Raw genomic sequence first — 16106 nt, forward strand, 5'->3', positions numbered from 1 at the left:
TACTGGTGCAAGAGTGTCTGCTGCTCTGTCTGATGTGTTGGCTGTCCTTGTTCTCGTACACATTACTGTTCTATTGAAGCTCATCATGCACACTGGTCTAGACATATGTAGATGACTGCATCAGACAGGACTCTGCCTTTTATAACACTGATGGGTGCATATCTGTAATGTGGAATTTGAGGAAAGCTGACACTCTGTATATGTAGGCCCTAATCACACTTGGCATTTCCACAGTTATAACACATTTTTCTGTGTTCTCTTACCTCATCATGAATAATAAGACAGAGTTTGCTTACTGCTGCTTGAATGGGGAGTTTTTTTGGTAGCTGTAGACTCGCCTTCTTTATGCAAAGTACAGATGGTATCCAGTGGCAGAAAATGTGGATGTCCTATAGAAACTTATAGAAGCGACACTGAAGAAATGCATGACCTAAATTGTTTTGGTTGATGTATTAAAATTGCCAGAACCAGAATGCATTTTTTTAGTGCAGCTTCACTGAATTTCATCATTTTTTGTGCCACAAGTTTCTGCAGTGATTTTTCTCTCTGCATATAATAGTGAATAGCATTTCATTTGCACATGGAAGCAAGTTTTGCTCATGGACTGAGAACCCATTTTTGGAGAAAACTGCTTGGAAAAATATTGCCTTTCTTCATTTGTAATAGCTCCAAAAATGTATATTTGAAATTTTGAGTTAAAATAATGCAAAAATAAAATTAAACTGTGGAAATGAGTTTAGAACTATACTGAAATATGTGTTATGTTGCATGTATATTAAATCTGGGACAGATATTGATTAGCTAAAGAGGCGTGTACATTGTATCCAGGAGACTAATGTTCCACATCTAGTACAGTGTGTAGAGGGAATAAGTACTTGGAGAGTGCAAAATATAGTGGTTGTGTAGTGGGACAAGTGTGTGTAGCCTAAAAACACAAATCTTCTTTTTACATGTCACAAAAGAGAGGAGGGAGGGGGAGGTAGAAAATGGATCCTGCACATTACACTGAGTTGTAAGATAACCTTACTGTAAATTGTATGACTCTTGGTGGTAAGATTTAAAAGGGAAGATTTTATATTTTGTACAGGTAAAGAAGGCCATCATGAATACTGTAAAAATAGGGCAGTGGATTGCAGGTGTCAGATAAAGAGCTGTGTAGTCTATGTGTACAGAGCATAACATAGTAATGGTTTCTGAAATGGAATGTGAATGCTACTCATGTTAGAAGCTGCACCATTATCATTCATGCACTGCTTAAAATACTGAATATAATGTGGAGAAAGTCTAGGACTTTACTCAGTGCTGTTCTTTGACTCCCTTTCCTTTGGATAGAGAGCAGTGGTTTAGACAGTGGAACACACCTTTTGGTTTTTCAGAATTTTACCGAATGTCCATATTTTTGCCTCATATTTTTGGTCAAAATCTGTTTTTTTTCTGGCAAATTATTGAAGATTGACACCACTAAATAATGAGTGACATTTTAGTTTTCAGATTTCATATTCTTCAGTAAATGAATTCTAATGCAAAACTTGTAGCAGCCAAGTTAGTAAGAGCAATATTTGGACTCTGTCCTTGATCGTTGGCCTTTGTATCCCAATTATTTTCGGCTTTACCTAGAGTTCTTGCTCTCTGAGGTTGAGAGCTATACAGTGGCAGATTGGGCACCTTTTTTTTCTTGCATCTGAGAATGTGTAGGATGGTGACAGCTGAAATATAAGATTATATGAGTAAGAAAAGGTATATTTTGTAAAAAGTAATGCAGTGCTCCCTAGGTGTGGCAGTAATTGGTAGGTTTAAGGCAAACTTCAAGAGTTTGAGGGACCGAATCTAAAAGACCAAACTGAAATCCTTAATCAGAGATGCCTTTTTTTTTAACTTTTAGTAAAGATCATCAATTCCTAGTGTAATTTGCCATTCCTAACAACAATCTCCTCACAGTATTTTTGTTTCTTCTCTTATAGAAACCTTCCAAAACTGATAGAAATGTTGGGAACATAATACGAGTGAATGCTGCATATGAGAATGAAATATTTCCAGGTACTTAGTAGCTGCCGTAGTGGATTAAGTAAACTGCTGTTGGAGCAGTTATACCAAAGTATACAGCATCGTGTTTACATATCTACCTCCAGCCTTTGTAGTGTCCGAAAGAAGAATTCCAGTCACTATGAGCAAGTTCACACAGAGAGATATGCTTCACTGGTACGCTCTATCATATCGGCTGAAGCCAGGCTGAAAACATCAGATGCTGATTTCAGAAAGAACAAGTTGTTAAATGGACCTTTCTCAAGATCTGCCAGTAAGTCTCCTGAAGAAGAAGATTTGGAAGGCCAGGAACCCAAAAACATGGTTCCCTTTATAAACCCTAAGAAGGTCTCTGAACCGACTTTAGAAAAAAAATTAAAGTTTCCATTAAGAGCTAAATTACATATGTCTAATTCACGAACACCTTTTCCTAGTGTAACATACATTCTTCGTCAAACCATGCCTATAGAACAGTCCTATTTCTTGGAGAAATGGAAACGAAGAATGATAGTAGAACTTGGAGAGGAAGGCTTTAGAGAGTACAGTGCAGGTAAGCCTTGTTTACTTACGGAGTAACCACGTTTTTCTCTCTCATGTATTTGGGGAGTTGTTAGATATATCAAAGGCAAGCTAGCAGTTTTACCTTTTTTTTTTTTTTTTTTTTTGATAATTTGGTAGTCCTTTGTTGCATTAACTTTATTATATGAGACCAGATTCACAGTCATGTTTAAAGTTGTCAGTGTCTAATTAGCTAATTAGAAAATGCAGCAATTCTAATTAATTAGAATAAATAACCATCTAATTAATGGTGTTTTGAACTAATTCTAATTAAAATGTCTTTATTAGGAGCTTTAATTAAATATATTTTGCAATCAGAATAAAATTGCATAACCGGTTTATGTATTTACCAGTGATTGAAATGTAGTAATCTAACAGCGTATTAACTTACCATCGTACCATAGCAGCAGCCCATTCCAGTTTCAGTTCCGAATTGCAATTTACCTGTTTATCTACACCGTGTGTAACTTCCATCTTCTGGTTCCTGTCTACTGTTTAATTTAATTGCAAACATGACAGACTTTGTTCAAGAAATACTGGATAATGTTGCAACTTCTTTCACTGATATAAATGATAATAAAATGTGAATTTCTAGAGAGAGTAAGGCCTGCAAGAAAAGAATTACTGGTGATTGGAAGCCAAGAACAGTGACTTCTAATTTTGTAAGTCACTCAAAGCTGTGTAATCCTGGAAAATACAGGACTTATGAGGTAGAAAGAAACATGAGAAGGAAGAACCCACAACAGGATCTGGATGGTATTTTTTCTCTGACTTAATATTTTTGTCCATTGTTGTAAAGCATTTCGAGTAACAAGAGTCCATGATGCTGTCATTAGATTTGTCATGCTAGATATGCTTCTGGTCAAAAAAGAAGGATTTTGTTTTCTAAAGAGTGTTGTACAGCCATTGTATCATATTCCAACGAGAGCTAAGTTTATCACGCAAGTTCATGATCAGCGCAGACAGTTAGTAAAAACAATTGAGAAGATGACGAACGATTCTCAGTATTGCTGTGCCTAAGCTGATATATGATCCAGTTGGTGTACGCATGGCTACTTCGATGTAAGGCTGTCATTCATACACAAGCAGAAACTGGAAACCCGACTGGTAATCATGAAGAGGTTTACGGGCTCACATATAGCAGAAAACATTTCTGTAATATATCATTCTGTTATGAAACAATTCACAAGTCAGACGACAGTTGTCGGAATAGTCACAGATAATGCCGCCAACATGGTGAAGGCATTCCTTAAGCCTGTTGTTGTGGTAGATGCAGATGAAGAGGAGGAAGGTGATAAAGAAGAAGCAGGAGAAGAGGTGGAACATGTTCCAGTTGATTGGGAATGATTTGAAGAAGAGGGTAGCAGTCCAGTATCTGTGCGCTATGCGTGCATGGCACACTCTTTGCAGTTGGTATTTCACGGACTTGCTGAATGTCCTAGCCAAATGTGATAGTTTCATGTCATCTTTACATAAGTCATACTGAGCTATGGAGTTGTTGAAGGCAGAAGCATCGATCCAGATTCCATCTTCTAACAGTACGCAATGGAACAGTAAACTGTCACTAATTTCGGCAGTTAAGATTGAATCACAACATGAAGGAATCCTTCAGCAAGTTTGCAACATTCTGCCATCCAGAATTGCGCTCTCACAAAATGACTTTGCTGTACTGAGAGAAATGGAGCAGCTCTTGAGTCCATTTGAAGTGGCTACTGTTCGCCTGCAATCTGAAGTTGATGTGACGAGTAGTCATATTCTACCGACAATAGTTGGCTTGAAGAAACACACAGAGAAGATTGAACTACAGCATTGTACATCAGTCAAATCTGGTCTCTTGGCATCATTGAGCAACAGATGCGATTATCTGTTTTGCCAGGCACATTTCCTTATCACCACAGCTGAGGAGCCACTATTCAAGCTGAGGTGGACAACAGATCCAGGCGATAGCTACATAGCATGATGGGCATTATTGACTGAGATGCAAGTACTAAGTCAGTCATATAAACATCGACTACCTGCAGAAAAAGAAGTTGCCTATGCACCAATACCACAGCAACAACTATCAGCTTCACAGCTTGACATTCCGTTTTCATACGTGATGGAAAACAGCACATCAACAAGCAGCGTTGAATCAGAATTGGGATCATATTTGTCATCGCCATACAGCAGCTTGGAGACACTACTCTACTAGAGTGACATTGGGTGCTAGGAACAATTTCCAACCTTATACAAGTTACATCTTAAGCACCACTGCATACCTGCTACTGCAGCAAATGCTGAAAGGGTTTTCAGTGCTGCTGGCTACATTGCTTCACTTAGGCAAAGTAGACTTAGTAATACATCAGTGGACTTGTTTGTCATTGCCAAGTGCAACAGAGATAAATTGATGAACATTATTATTTGATAACTTTACTATTTTATGGCTTTAAATATGTTTTACTGTGCAGTTGATTATTTAGCTAAATGTTTTACTTTTATGATTTGACATTGACTACATTGTTTTTAAGTTTAACACTTGGATTGGCAAGTTGGTACATCCGCGGTGGTGCAGCGGTAGCGTTGTTGCCTCACAGCAAGAGGTTCTCCCGTTCGATTCTCAGCTGGAGTGCGGGGAGTGCCTTCTGTGTGGAGTCTGCATGTCCTCCCCGCAGTTGGGTGGGGGTTCGAAAGACATGTAAATGGGCGTGCCTTCGTTGAAGGTAGGATGTCGAGCTGGCACCTCGGCGTTTGTGAAAATCTACTGCCAATCATTAGAGGACCGGAGTTCCGCTGTGGCGACCCCTAACCGGGAAAAGCCGAAAGACAAACAACAACAACATCAACTTGGATTGGCAAGTTGCAAGTTAAGACGGTCAGCAGTAAGTTGCTAATTAAAAATCTAATTAGCCTAATTAGTTTCAGCATTTGCTAATTCTAATTCTAATTAGTATGTGAGACAGCTAATTCTAATTAGTAAAAATGAGCTGCTAATTCTAATTAATTAACTAATTAAATAATTGAAAACAACACAAAAGGTTGTCCAGTATATATAGGTATGCATGCTCGGGTATTTCAGAATGTCTTCTTAGCTGAACCACAGGTTTTTACAATTAAGTTAGAGAGTTTGTATCAAAACATAGATCATCAATTTTGAGCAAAGTACACACCATTAAAAAGGGACAACGCAAAAAGGCCAGGATACCAGAGAAGAAAAAGAAAAAAAGAGAAACATAACATTAAAAAAAAAAAACAAAAAACAGCAGCACATCAAAAATGAAACCTGTTCCTAATATGGTTTCTTAATTACTACATTCTACTGCATTTCTCTCCAACAAACTTGCAACAAAGTAACATGTCAACAGACAGTCTTAGAATACTAGGTTACTTAGTTAAAATTAGTTTACTCTTACCTTTCTTCTGTTTGTTTCTAAGTCTGAAATCGACCATGTGTATATCCTTCTCGTTTACATTACTGCAACACAAAAACAATAGCAGTTCAGACATCCTACCAAATTGTAGCATTCATACTACACTGTTAACATGGCTAAACTCATTCAAACTCTCTGATTTCTAAACTCATCTCAGCATTACATAGCTAAGGTTCTTTCCAACAATGATGGTAAATCCTGTCCACAAGTTTAATAGAGTAAAATTCGTATATCTCCATTTGAGTAAATTATGTATAGTATTGCTTATATCACTACTACTTAACAGTACTAGTGTTGCTAGACATACTTTTTCATCCAACATCTGAGACGAACTACAGCAATATGTGACAACTTGTACCAGTGTGCTGCATGTATGTTGCAGCACTTAGGGTTACTACCTATCCCTCTTTGAGCAGACGTGTCTCACAAAAAAAAAAAATAAAAAAAAGGCAAATCTCCTGAGATTTAGGACAACATTTTTTCCTAAGTTTTCTTTAATAGCTGCATAAAAGTTATTTTGTATCTGAAATACCCAAGTGTTACATGAAGTAGCATAAACGACTGAAATGTTACAAGAATAAGCTTTTATTTTGGCAAAAAAATGAAGTTCTGTTCTTTGCACTGGCCTTGGGTATGTTTTGTCCCACATAATCTCACGTTTCTACACAAAATTTCCCACATGAGAATTTGAAAAGGTAGCAACACTTAGTGCTACTGAGATGTTTGATAATCTGCAGTACTGTAGATAGTTACATAGACATGAATAGGTATGTACAATAGAATGGTAACTCTACTTTTCAGTTAACTCATTTCCGGTTAAAAAAATAGCCAATAAAATCTACAACTGTCAGGAGATATCAGTATCAGAATTATCTTTGTGTAAAATAAGTGGAACCCATACTTGGCTCATGGTGGGGCTTATTTTTAATGTTTGCTTCAAGCAAAAAATTAAGCTTGTGGTGAATTTATTTAAATAGTATGTTCCAAGCTGAGCTACAAGTTTTTGCAGCTTAATTTGCTTCATGACATTGTCTTATTACTCATTTGATAACCATGTAGGTACATTGTTACAGTCCAGATCTTTTCGGTCACAGCCTGGAATGGTGTTTACTTTAAATGGAAGACAGTTGATTGGAATATTTGAGAAACTCCACTACTCTTTCCTGTGATTGAACAGATGTGTGTGCTTTTGGGAATTGAGGAATAGTGTCATTGTTGGAGGATGTGTCTGAATCTGATCAGCTGACATGACCAATTACATTTTTGAGTGATCTACCTGCAGGACTTGTAGGACTTCCTTGTTGCCAAGCTGTGCTTTTTCAGTCTAATTTTCCCACGCTGTTAGCCTTGTATCTGGCTTAATGAAATCCCATTTTTTTGGCTGTGTGGAGCAGGTGGCTAGCACATTTGATTGCACACCAAAAGATTGGTGGTTCATGCCCACCCAAGGATGACATTCTTCAAGAACACTTAATAGAAATGACTCTGTATATCTATGCTTATCTTGAAAGGCTACAAAACCTCCAAAATATATGCTCATCTGATTTTACCAGATTGATAACACTCCACTGAAATTTGATACAGTCACCAGGGACTGTAGTATTTATTTTGATAGCAAACTGTCCTTTGACCACCACCATAGTTGAGTCATTTATAATCTCCTTTTCTAGTCTGACAAGTCTTCAGCCACACAGGAGGAGGAGCCCTTCTCACCACTCAAGGAAGCTTTTAATTTGTACATGTTCCCCCTCCTGCCAATGCCAGCTAAGTCACCCAAAAGGACAACCCTGGCAGCTTCTCTTGCACAGTTTTGATGCTGTTCTTGTGCTGCCTGGGGATAGAGTAGTCCTAATGGACATCTGTGAGTTCCGAACTTGATCTCTGTTTGCCATATCTTCGAATCCTGGTTGCATGTAATCACAGAGAAGGCCCTTCTAGTGGAGCAGTCCATCTCACTAAGGATCTTGGGACAAGTGTGGACTTTTATCCTTGAAGGAACGGTAGAGTCTGCCCTGTTTCATATCTTAGCACATATATGCCCAGATTTTATTTTTTTTTTTTTCTTTTTCTCTTTTTTTCATCCTAGAGTTAGTTAGGAAGTTGTCTTGCTGTATAAAGGATATAGTGTGGAGTCCTGTATCAGAGTTGCACTAATTGTATTTCTTGTATGAATGATTTATGGTCATGAGCTGTCTTCTTTGTTTACAGCTTTTAGTTTTTCTTTTAGTTAAATGGTTAGCCTTGCGTCACTTCTGCATTTGGACCTGCTGCAATGAAATCACTAGAATCAGTGATGTGCATTTTTGGTCTGTAAAGCATTTGTCGGTAATCGTACTGTTGTCAGTCTCCTCCAGACAGAAAAAATTTTTTAAATCGCCCATTTTTCTTGTTGACCTTTCTGGAATTAAACAAAACTACCTTCACCTATAACTTCCGTGTGTATTTTTGCTTTGCTCTGGAATTCATAGTAATATAGAATAGAGACACTATGAGGATAGAAAAGTGGAACAGTCCCTGTTCAGTACTTGTACTTCCATGAGAGGGGTGAAACCCATTGAATATAAAACACTGTGATTGCACATCTCATTTCAGTCAGATAAGCACTGAACGTATCCTTAGCTGCTGACTGAATGCTAACATTTTTTTTCTTGCTGTCCAAGTGTCACCTGAGATATGATTTTGCAAAGCAAATGTTTCCCATGCTTGCGAGGATGCTTGATAAGATTACCATGTCTTATTGCATATCTAAAAGAGAGAGCCATCTTAGATTGTCAGCTTCCATTATGAGCACTGACAATGTCATTATCATAAATACTCTTCTTAAAACAAGAAACACATTAAATCACTTATGACATAGGTAAACTTTACATTTATATAAATGAAAACAAACCATATTGACACATTTTCAGTTACACATGTTATACATCACTTATAATCTATCCAGTCATTGTCAAACATTAAAAAGCTCATTCAATTCCTGCCTTCCCTTAAACCTCATTTCTCCTCCAAAACATGTTTCTGCATATATTGTTCCTCCAGTTCCCTTTTTTATGTAATTTGCTCTTACTCTGTTCTAAACATCCCACTTCCAGCTGTTTTATCTCTGTTACTGTATTCACTCCTTCTAGTACAGTTGGTTTAATGTTTCCATTTTCCCGTAATTACTGTTTTGGCAGCAACCAGAATTAAATTTGGCAAGGCTTTACTATGTCTAGGCAGTTCTGATTATGTATCATAGTTCAAAAAAAAATTTCCTTAGTTACACCGATTTCCTCACCCACTATTTCTGTTAAAGTAGTCTGCAGGGAATTTTTAAAGTTTGCCAACTCCTTACACTCCCAAAAAAGATGTTCCCAATTACCTTCTTTTTCCCCATCATACCTCCAAGATTTGCAATCTACGTTAGGAAAAATTCTTTGTAGTCTGCTTGGGGTATAAAAATACCAATGCAAACACTTTCAAGCAAAGATCCTAATTCTTCTAGACTTTGTTGCAGTTTTGGAAGTCATGTATACGTCTCCCCCATTGTTTGTGAATTGCTGATCCAATAGTTATTGTGCAATATTTTGTATGCCCTACTAATTATCTTTTTTTTTTTTTTTTTTTTAACAGCAGCTTCTGTTCTAGATTCTACTTTAAAACTTTACCAGTGCTGGTCTTTTGGTTTCAGTCCTTGTTTCCTACTCTTTGCCTGTACTCTATCAATCCTTGATAGGGAAGGCAATCTCTAGCCTGCAGTCCAAATGAATTCTTGGCCTCTTCCCATTCTGTTGCCTTTTCCTCTCTAATTATTTGCTCCCAATACCTTGGTTCCTTTGCCAGTTTGTTTTCTCCAGTAAATTCCAGCCCCATCTTGCCTATTCTGTGTACCCCTAATTGCAGTCATCCCTATCTGCAGAATCTCCTTTCTCCATCCCCATGTTGGCTTGGTTCTTAGAATACTTTCTGCTACTGTATGAATATGACACTCTGTATGGTTATTGTTATTCTTCTTGAGGATCTGCACCCAGAATCCCAGTTTATCCTTGTTTCTTGAGTTTCCCCCTATTTCATCATCATCCTTTTCCACTTTGAATTATAGCTTTCTGTTTGTGCTGTGTATAGAAGCCTCATTTGTGTAGCTGTGAAATACCCCTTCAAATCAGGTAATCCCAGACCACCTTGTTTTATTGGAAGGATCAACTTGTCCCACTTGACTCTTGCCCTCTTCCCCTCCCAGATAAAATATTTCAATATCCACAACTTCTCTGATTGATAAAAAACATATCTGACTTGAATAAAAGTAAAGGGACTAAAAACATTTTCAGTTGTTGTATACTGCTGTCCATATCCATAAATAGAGCTTCAGATTTCAGTTTTTATATTATCTTTTGTTTAGTTTCTTATATTTTCTTAGCCGCCATAACAGAATCCATTTTTAACCTTACTTCGTTTTATCATCCCCCCCATAAATATGGGTATTGCTGAACTAATTCATGTGTAGGTACATAGTTTAGTTATTGCCTTTGTTTTGTCTTCATAAATTTTATATCCTGAAAATACGTAAAACTGTCTCAGAATGTACCATAACACTGAATTGTCCTTTTCTGTTTTGTAGTGGGTATAAAATCGTATCTGCAAATAAATATAACTTTTCGTGAGTACCATACCAATTATATTCTTGAATTCCTGAGTCCCTTATTTTCTTTGCCATTGTTTCTAAATGTAACATAGATACCAAAGGGGAAAGGGGTTACCTTTTCTGGGTTCAAACAGATCTTAGTAGAGAAGACCCCATCCCCAATTTAATTTTCACCTATGATCCCTCGTATAGCTTCGTAATCAAACTCATAGTTTTATAAGGGCACTGGAAATGCTTCCATTGCCCTAATCATAAAATCTCATGTCAGAAATGCCCTTAATCCTTTTCAGACTACTTGGGAGGATCCCCTAGGTTTGACTTCATCGAGAGTCCGTGGCAATGTCATACCTGCCTGAAGTCCTTTAAGTTATGTGATTTCATTACACACACTGGATGTACCAATTTACTAATGTATTTTTGGGAATTCAAGAGTGGATTATTATATCTGACATGGTTCAAATTTATCCACATTTTGTGGACTCTTCCCCACTGCTGTGTTTTATTGAATGTGAATGTTTGATTTACTCTGGTCAGTGGGATGTTTGGATAGTATTTTATGTGCATCAGGTTCTGGCTTGCTGAATTCATGGCTGACCTGGTTACAGGTGAGGCTTTTGGGTGTAGTTTCAAATTCTCTGCATATGTAGCAGTAGGGGTGAATGTGTAGTTTACAGGACAGAACTGCTCCTGAGAATTTTATAGCCTTGGTATTCTGGATCTGCATGCCTAGATGCAAAGAAAGCATTTAACAATGTCATAAGAAGGCTGATTTGGCCATTCCTGCAATGGTTCAAACTCCTGGAAGTATTGCTAGAAATTAATGCAGTCTGTGTACAAGGACCCAGTGACTCCACTACAAGCAGTTTTCATACTCCTAGATGGGTTTCCATTTGGAGTGGTTGTGCATCAGTATTCATCTCTAAGCCCATTCCTGTGCATGCTGGTGATGGACTACATCAGCAAGCAGATCAGAGGGAGGAGAGGGGAGGGGCTGGGGAGAATGGGAGATGGGATGGAGGAGGGGACTGGGAGAGAGGGAATTGGAGAGAGGAGGGAAGAGTAGATGGGATAGATGAGAGAGGATTAGGAGAAGAAAGTATGTGAGGAGAGAGGGACAGAAGGAGAGGAAAAAGGAAAAGCTAGGAGAGGCAAGAGGAACACTGATAGGATAAGAGAGGGGCGGGGATAAAGGGGAAGGGAGAGGAAAGAGGAGGAGCGAGGTGAAGAGAGGAGAGAATCTGGACTGTCTGGTTATTTTCCACATTGCTCTAGTTTCTACCTGCAAATCTTGATATTTCTTGACTTTGTCTCTCCCTGTACATGAGACAGTGTAATTGCCAGCTGTAGCAATTTGAGTGATTTATATATTTTTTCACGGACTGCTACATCTGTTTTTCTCTCATCTATTTTTTGAATTGATGGTAATGGCATGTGATGTACACTTCATCATACTTTATCATGCCTGTGTGTTCATGTTTCCAGTGATTTTCAGCTACTTCTGTATTGTAGTATTTGAGCAACCCGCAGTGCAACAATCTTGCCAGATTATTGTGTTTTCCAGTGTACAGGCCCACTGGCATAAGAATATCACACCCACCAACAAGGTGTGTGACTGTATCAAATTCTTTGTTTTTCAAAACCTACATTTTTCTGTTTCTCCAACATGTCCAATGGACTTAATGTGTACGTAGTCCACTGTCTTGTGCTGCAATTATTAACCTTTCATCCTTTGATTTCAACTCGCCTCTCCTTAACCATTCTTGTGTCAATTCCTGATCAACATGAAGTTGTTCCAGGAGATCTCTATACCTGCCACTATATTTATGGCTTTACTTTATTTCTCATCTGATCCTTCTCCGTACATTCTTTCTTTTGTTTTTTTGGCCCATTCAGTTGCTGTCTGATTTTTCTCTACTTCTGGTTTGATTTCTGTTCCCACTTGCCACCTGAGTAAGTCTTCTAAACTAAGCAGAGAGGTGCTCAAAGACGACTTTTCCTCATGTTGTCAAACTTTCACTGTATTTGAATCTGACAAGGTCAGCTGAAGGGTCAGCAGATATCTATGCAGTCCCACAACCACAGATCTGTAAATGTAATCAATTTCAAGGAGGCCCATACCTCCTTCAGAGTGTAGAATATATATAATCTTGGTATACACTGATTTTTATGTATCATTTGATAAGCATGAAGCAGTTTTCTAATTTTTCTCTCCATCTGAGCCATTACCTCTTGGGGCCAGTCGGTCACACGAAAACTGTAAATTAAAACAGGAAGAGGAAATTAGTTTATAGCTTGGACTTTATTCCTAGATGTCAATTTAATTTTCTGGAGTGTTCTTTATTGAGTTTTATTTGCATTTGTTCATGTTTTATTGCCGATCCTTCATCAGTTCCCAAATATTTATACACACTTTCCTGTTCAAGTTCTTCTATATCACATTACTGTCCTAGATTGATATTTTTTGCTAGTGTAACTTTCCTGCTTTAAATGTTGCTTTTGCACATTTATCAAGACCGAATGTCATTCTTATATCTGAGAAAGTTTTAACCACCTGCAGTTATGCTTTCAACAACTCATATGATGAATATACAGTTTTCAGTCACCCACAAAAAGAAGATGAGAAATTGTTTAAGCATGATGTTCATCGTGTTTCACTGTTGCAGTCATTACAATTGGGTTATCCTGCTGGCAGGCTACCCGCAGTCGACCCGAGTTCCAAAGTCTAGGTCTGGCGTTGGTTGCTGTCGCCTTCTCCCTGACGTCAGTGCGCCAGGGATATAAAAGATGCAGCCGACGCCATTTTCTTCAGTCTTTCTTGCCGCGCGGTGCCCGAAGCAAAAGCAGTTTGCAAGTGCCGGTCGGCCGACTCCTGAGATTTTCAAATTGGAATTTCAGATCCGAAGTCTTCATTAAAGCTAAGTACCCGTTAGAAACTTTTTTCTTGCTCCAGACCGATGTCAGAAAAAGTTAATAATTGTATTTCTTGTGGGAAGCAAATACCTCATAAGGATTTTCGTTCTTACTGTATTCCTTGCCTAGGCCCTGACCACGATGTTGCTAGTTGTCGGTTTTGTGCTAGATTTAACCAACGCACTATTAAGCGTCGGTACGATTTTGCATTTCATTACTTTGGCAGAAGATTCAATTATATAATGCCGTTGGAACAGCCGACGACCAGAGTTTATAAAAAGCACAAAGAAAAAGAAAAACATCCGAGGACCAAAACCGACGATGAGGCTTCTGTTAGGCCTGTCGCCGGTTTGCCGGTTCTCAGTGAGGTGCTTTCGCAGCCCCTGACACCTGCTACCTCAGAGCCACAGGCCGCTTCCGACTCCCACGTTGAGCCGACTAGGCCGCTGGAAACTGAAGGTATTGGACACTCGGAAACTATTCCCTCAGATGGGTCCGGAGCCGCTGAGCAGGCATTGGCTTCTGAGGGTGTTTTCAGCCCTACACAGTTATATGTAAAACCGTATTCAGCTTCAAAGGCAAAGACTAAAGCAGTTCTAAAGACAAAGAAACAAGTACAGTATTCTCCTGGACAGGCCTCCATGCCTAAAAAACAGATGTTTAAAATGGCCGAAGACCTAAATACTTTGATCAGGGGTTCCCATCCCCCTCCTGATAAGAGGCCTAGGCAAGAGATAGAATATGAATCTTCAGATCAGGTTTCCATTTCCTCTGATTCATCTTCTGAACAGGAATATTCCCTTCCTCCCGATGAGGATTCTGATTCTGAAGAATCTATGACTTCAGCCTCTCCTCCTGAGGATTATTCTTTTGGGGAGACCCTGCATACTATGAGGGAGCATTTCCACTGGGAGAGCCAAGATTACTCTGAATCCAAGAAAAGGCTCAGAGACTTCCTTTTATTACCTCAGCACAGGCCCCTTGCTATTCCTCCTGTTTTAGACATTGCAGATAATGTATTTTCAGAGTCCGGTCTGTCTCCTGACTCTTTACCACCAGCTCCTGTTAAGCCAGACAGATACTACAAGGTTCCTGATTCACATAAATTTCTTTACAAAAACCCTGCTGCTGACCCAGAAACTATTTCTCAGGGTCCCAAGGGGGTCAAGGCTTCCACTGCAAAAAAACCCTATCCCCTCTGATAGGGATTCAAGGGCCCTGGACAGATGGGGGAAAAAGAGTTATACTTCTGCTACCTTGGCCGTAAGAGCTTTAAATTGTCAGTTTCATATGCTTAAATATCAGCAATATCTAATGTCACAGCTTAAACAGAAAATGTTGACAAATTCAGAATGTGCAGAAAACAAAGAAATGCAGGATTTATTGCATGCAGCTGAACAAGTGGGAAAGCATACTTTGCAATGTGGTTTTGATTCTCTAGAGGCCTCCTGCAGGGCCGCAGTTACAGGTTCTGTCATTAGGAGGCATGCTTGGTTAAAAGAACAGAATCTGCCTGATCATGTTAAAGCAAAACTCTTAGATGCTCCATTACAACATGATACCTTGTTTGGTGTTGAAGCGGAAGAAGTGTTAAAGAAAATGGAGGACAAAGCTAACTCTATGCAAACAGTGAAGGATTTTTTACAGTACAGCCTCTCAGATTTAGCAGGAACTGGCCTACAAAGAATTGGTCCTTTTCAGTGTCAGACAGGCCGCAAAGAGGCAGATACAGACGCCCCAGAGGCAGATCACAACCCCAAGGCTCATGCAGGTCTAAACAACGGGGTGCTTCTACCTCCAAAAGCGGAGAGGAAAAATCACAGCCATACAGAAAAAACAGTCTCAATGACTTTCCCCTGCCAGCACCAAGCACTTATCTTCTGGCAACTCCTTTGGGGAAACTAGCACTTTTTTCACAAAATTGGCATATGATCACTCAGGACAAATGGGTCTTAAATATCGTATCTCAAGGGTACAGGTTCCACTTTCACACCCTGTCAAGGCCAAATGGTATGCCAGACCTGCCACGCAATCAATGGGCAGAGGCACAAAAACAAGTTTCATCCCTCATGGACATGAGAGCCATTCAGCAAGTACCACAGCAAGAGCAGGGACAAGGATTTTACTCAAGGCTATTCTTGTTACCCAGAAAGGACAAAGCCTGGAGACCAATACTGGACCTGTCTATTCTAAACACATTCCTGGATATTCCAAAATTCAAAATGTTAACTCTGCAACAGCTTCTGCCCATGTTGGGCAGGAAGGCTTGGCTTGTGACTTTAGACCTAAAAGAGACATACCTGCATGTCCCAGTCAGGCAGTCATGCAGAAGATACCTCAGATTTACAGCTGGCTCAATGCACTACCAATTCTCTGCACTGCCCTTTGGCTTATCTACTGCGCCCAGGGTCTTCACAAAATGCCTGGCACCAGTAATTGCATTTTGCAGACAAAGAGGAATACAGATATATCCTTACTTGGATGACTGCCTTATTCAAGCAGAGAACAAGGACATTCTACTACAGCATCTGGCATTTGTAAAAAGATTACTAACAGGTCTAGGGTACACAGTAAACGAAAAGAAATCA

General features: G+C 39.0%; 2 protein-coding genes across 8 annotated transcripts in view; both read left to right on the top strand.

The window, feature by feature from the left end:
* KAT14 (lysine acetyltransferase 14) overlaps positions 1-16106 on the top strand; it is a gene marked incomplete in the record, with an annotated part of 1940697 nt that overhangs the window by 301916 nt on the left and 1622675 nt on the right.
* The window catches only part of MGME1 (mitochondrial genome maintenance exonuclease 1), a 336423-nt gene that overhangs the window by 73406 nt on the left and 246911 nt on the right, over positions 1-16106 (top strand). For all 6 annotated transcript variants that reach the window (XM_044056975.1, XM_044056981.1, XM_044056947.1 and 3 more), the window contains one exon: positions 1962-2572. In XM_044056975.1, the coding sequence (XP_043912910.1) occupies positions 2008-2572 (565 nt within the window). In that variant the 5' untranslated portion in view covers positions 1962-2007. The remainder of the gene's footprint in view (positions 1-1961; positions 2573-16106) is intronic.

Source organism: Protopterus annectens, chromosome 1.part2, assembly GCF_019279795.1.
Source record: "Protopterus annectens isolate FY-2018-M chromosome 1.part2, PAN1.0, whole genome shotgun sequence".
NCBI classification, from domain to species: domain Eukaryota; kingdom Metazoa; phylum Chordata; order Ceratodontiformes; family Protopteridae; genus Protopterus; species Protopterus annectens.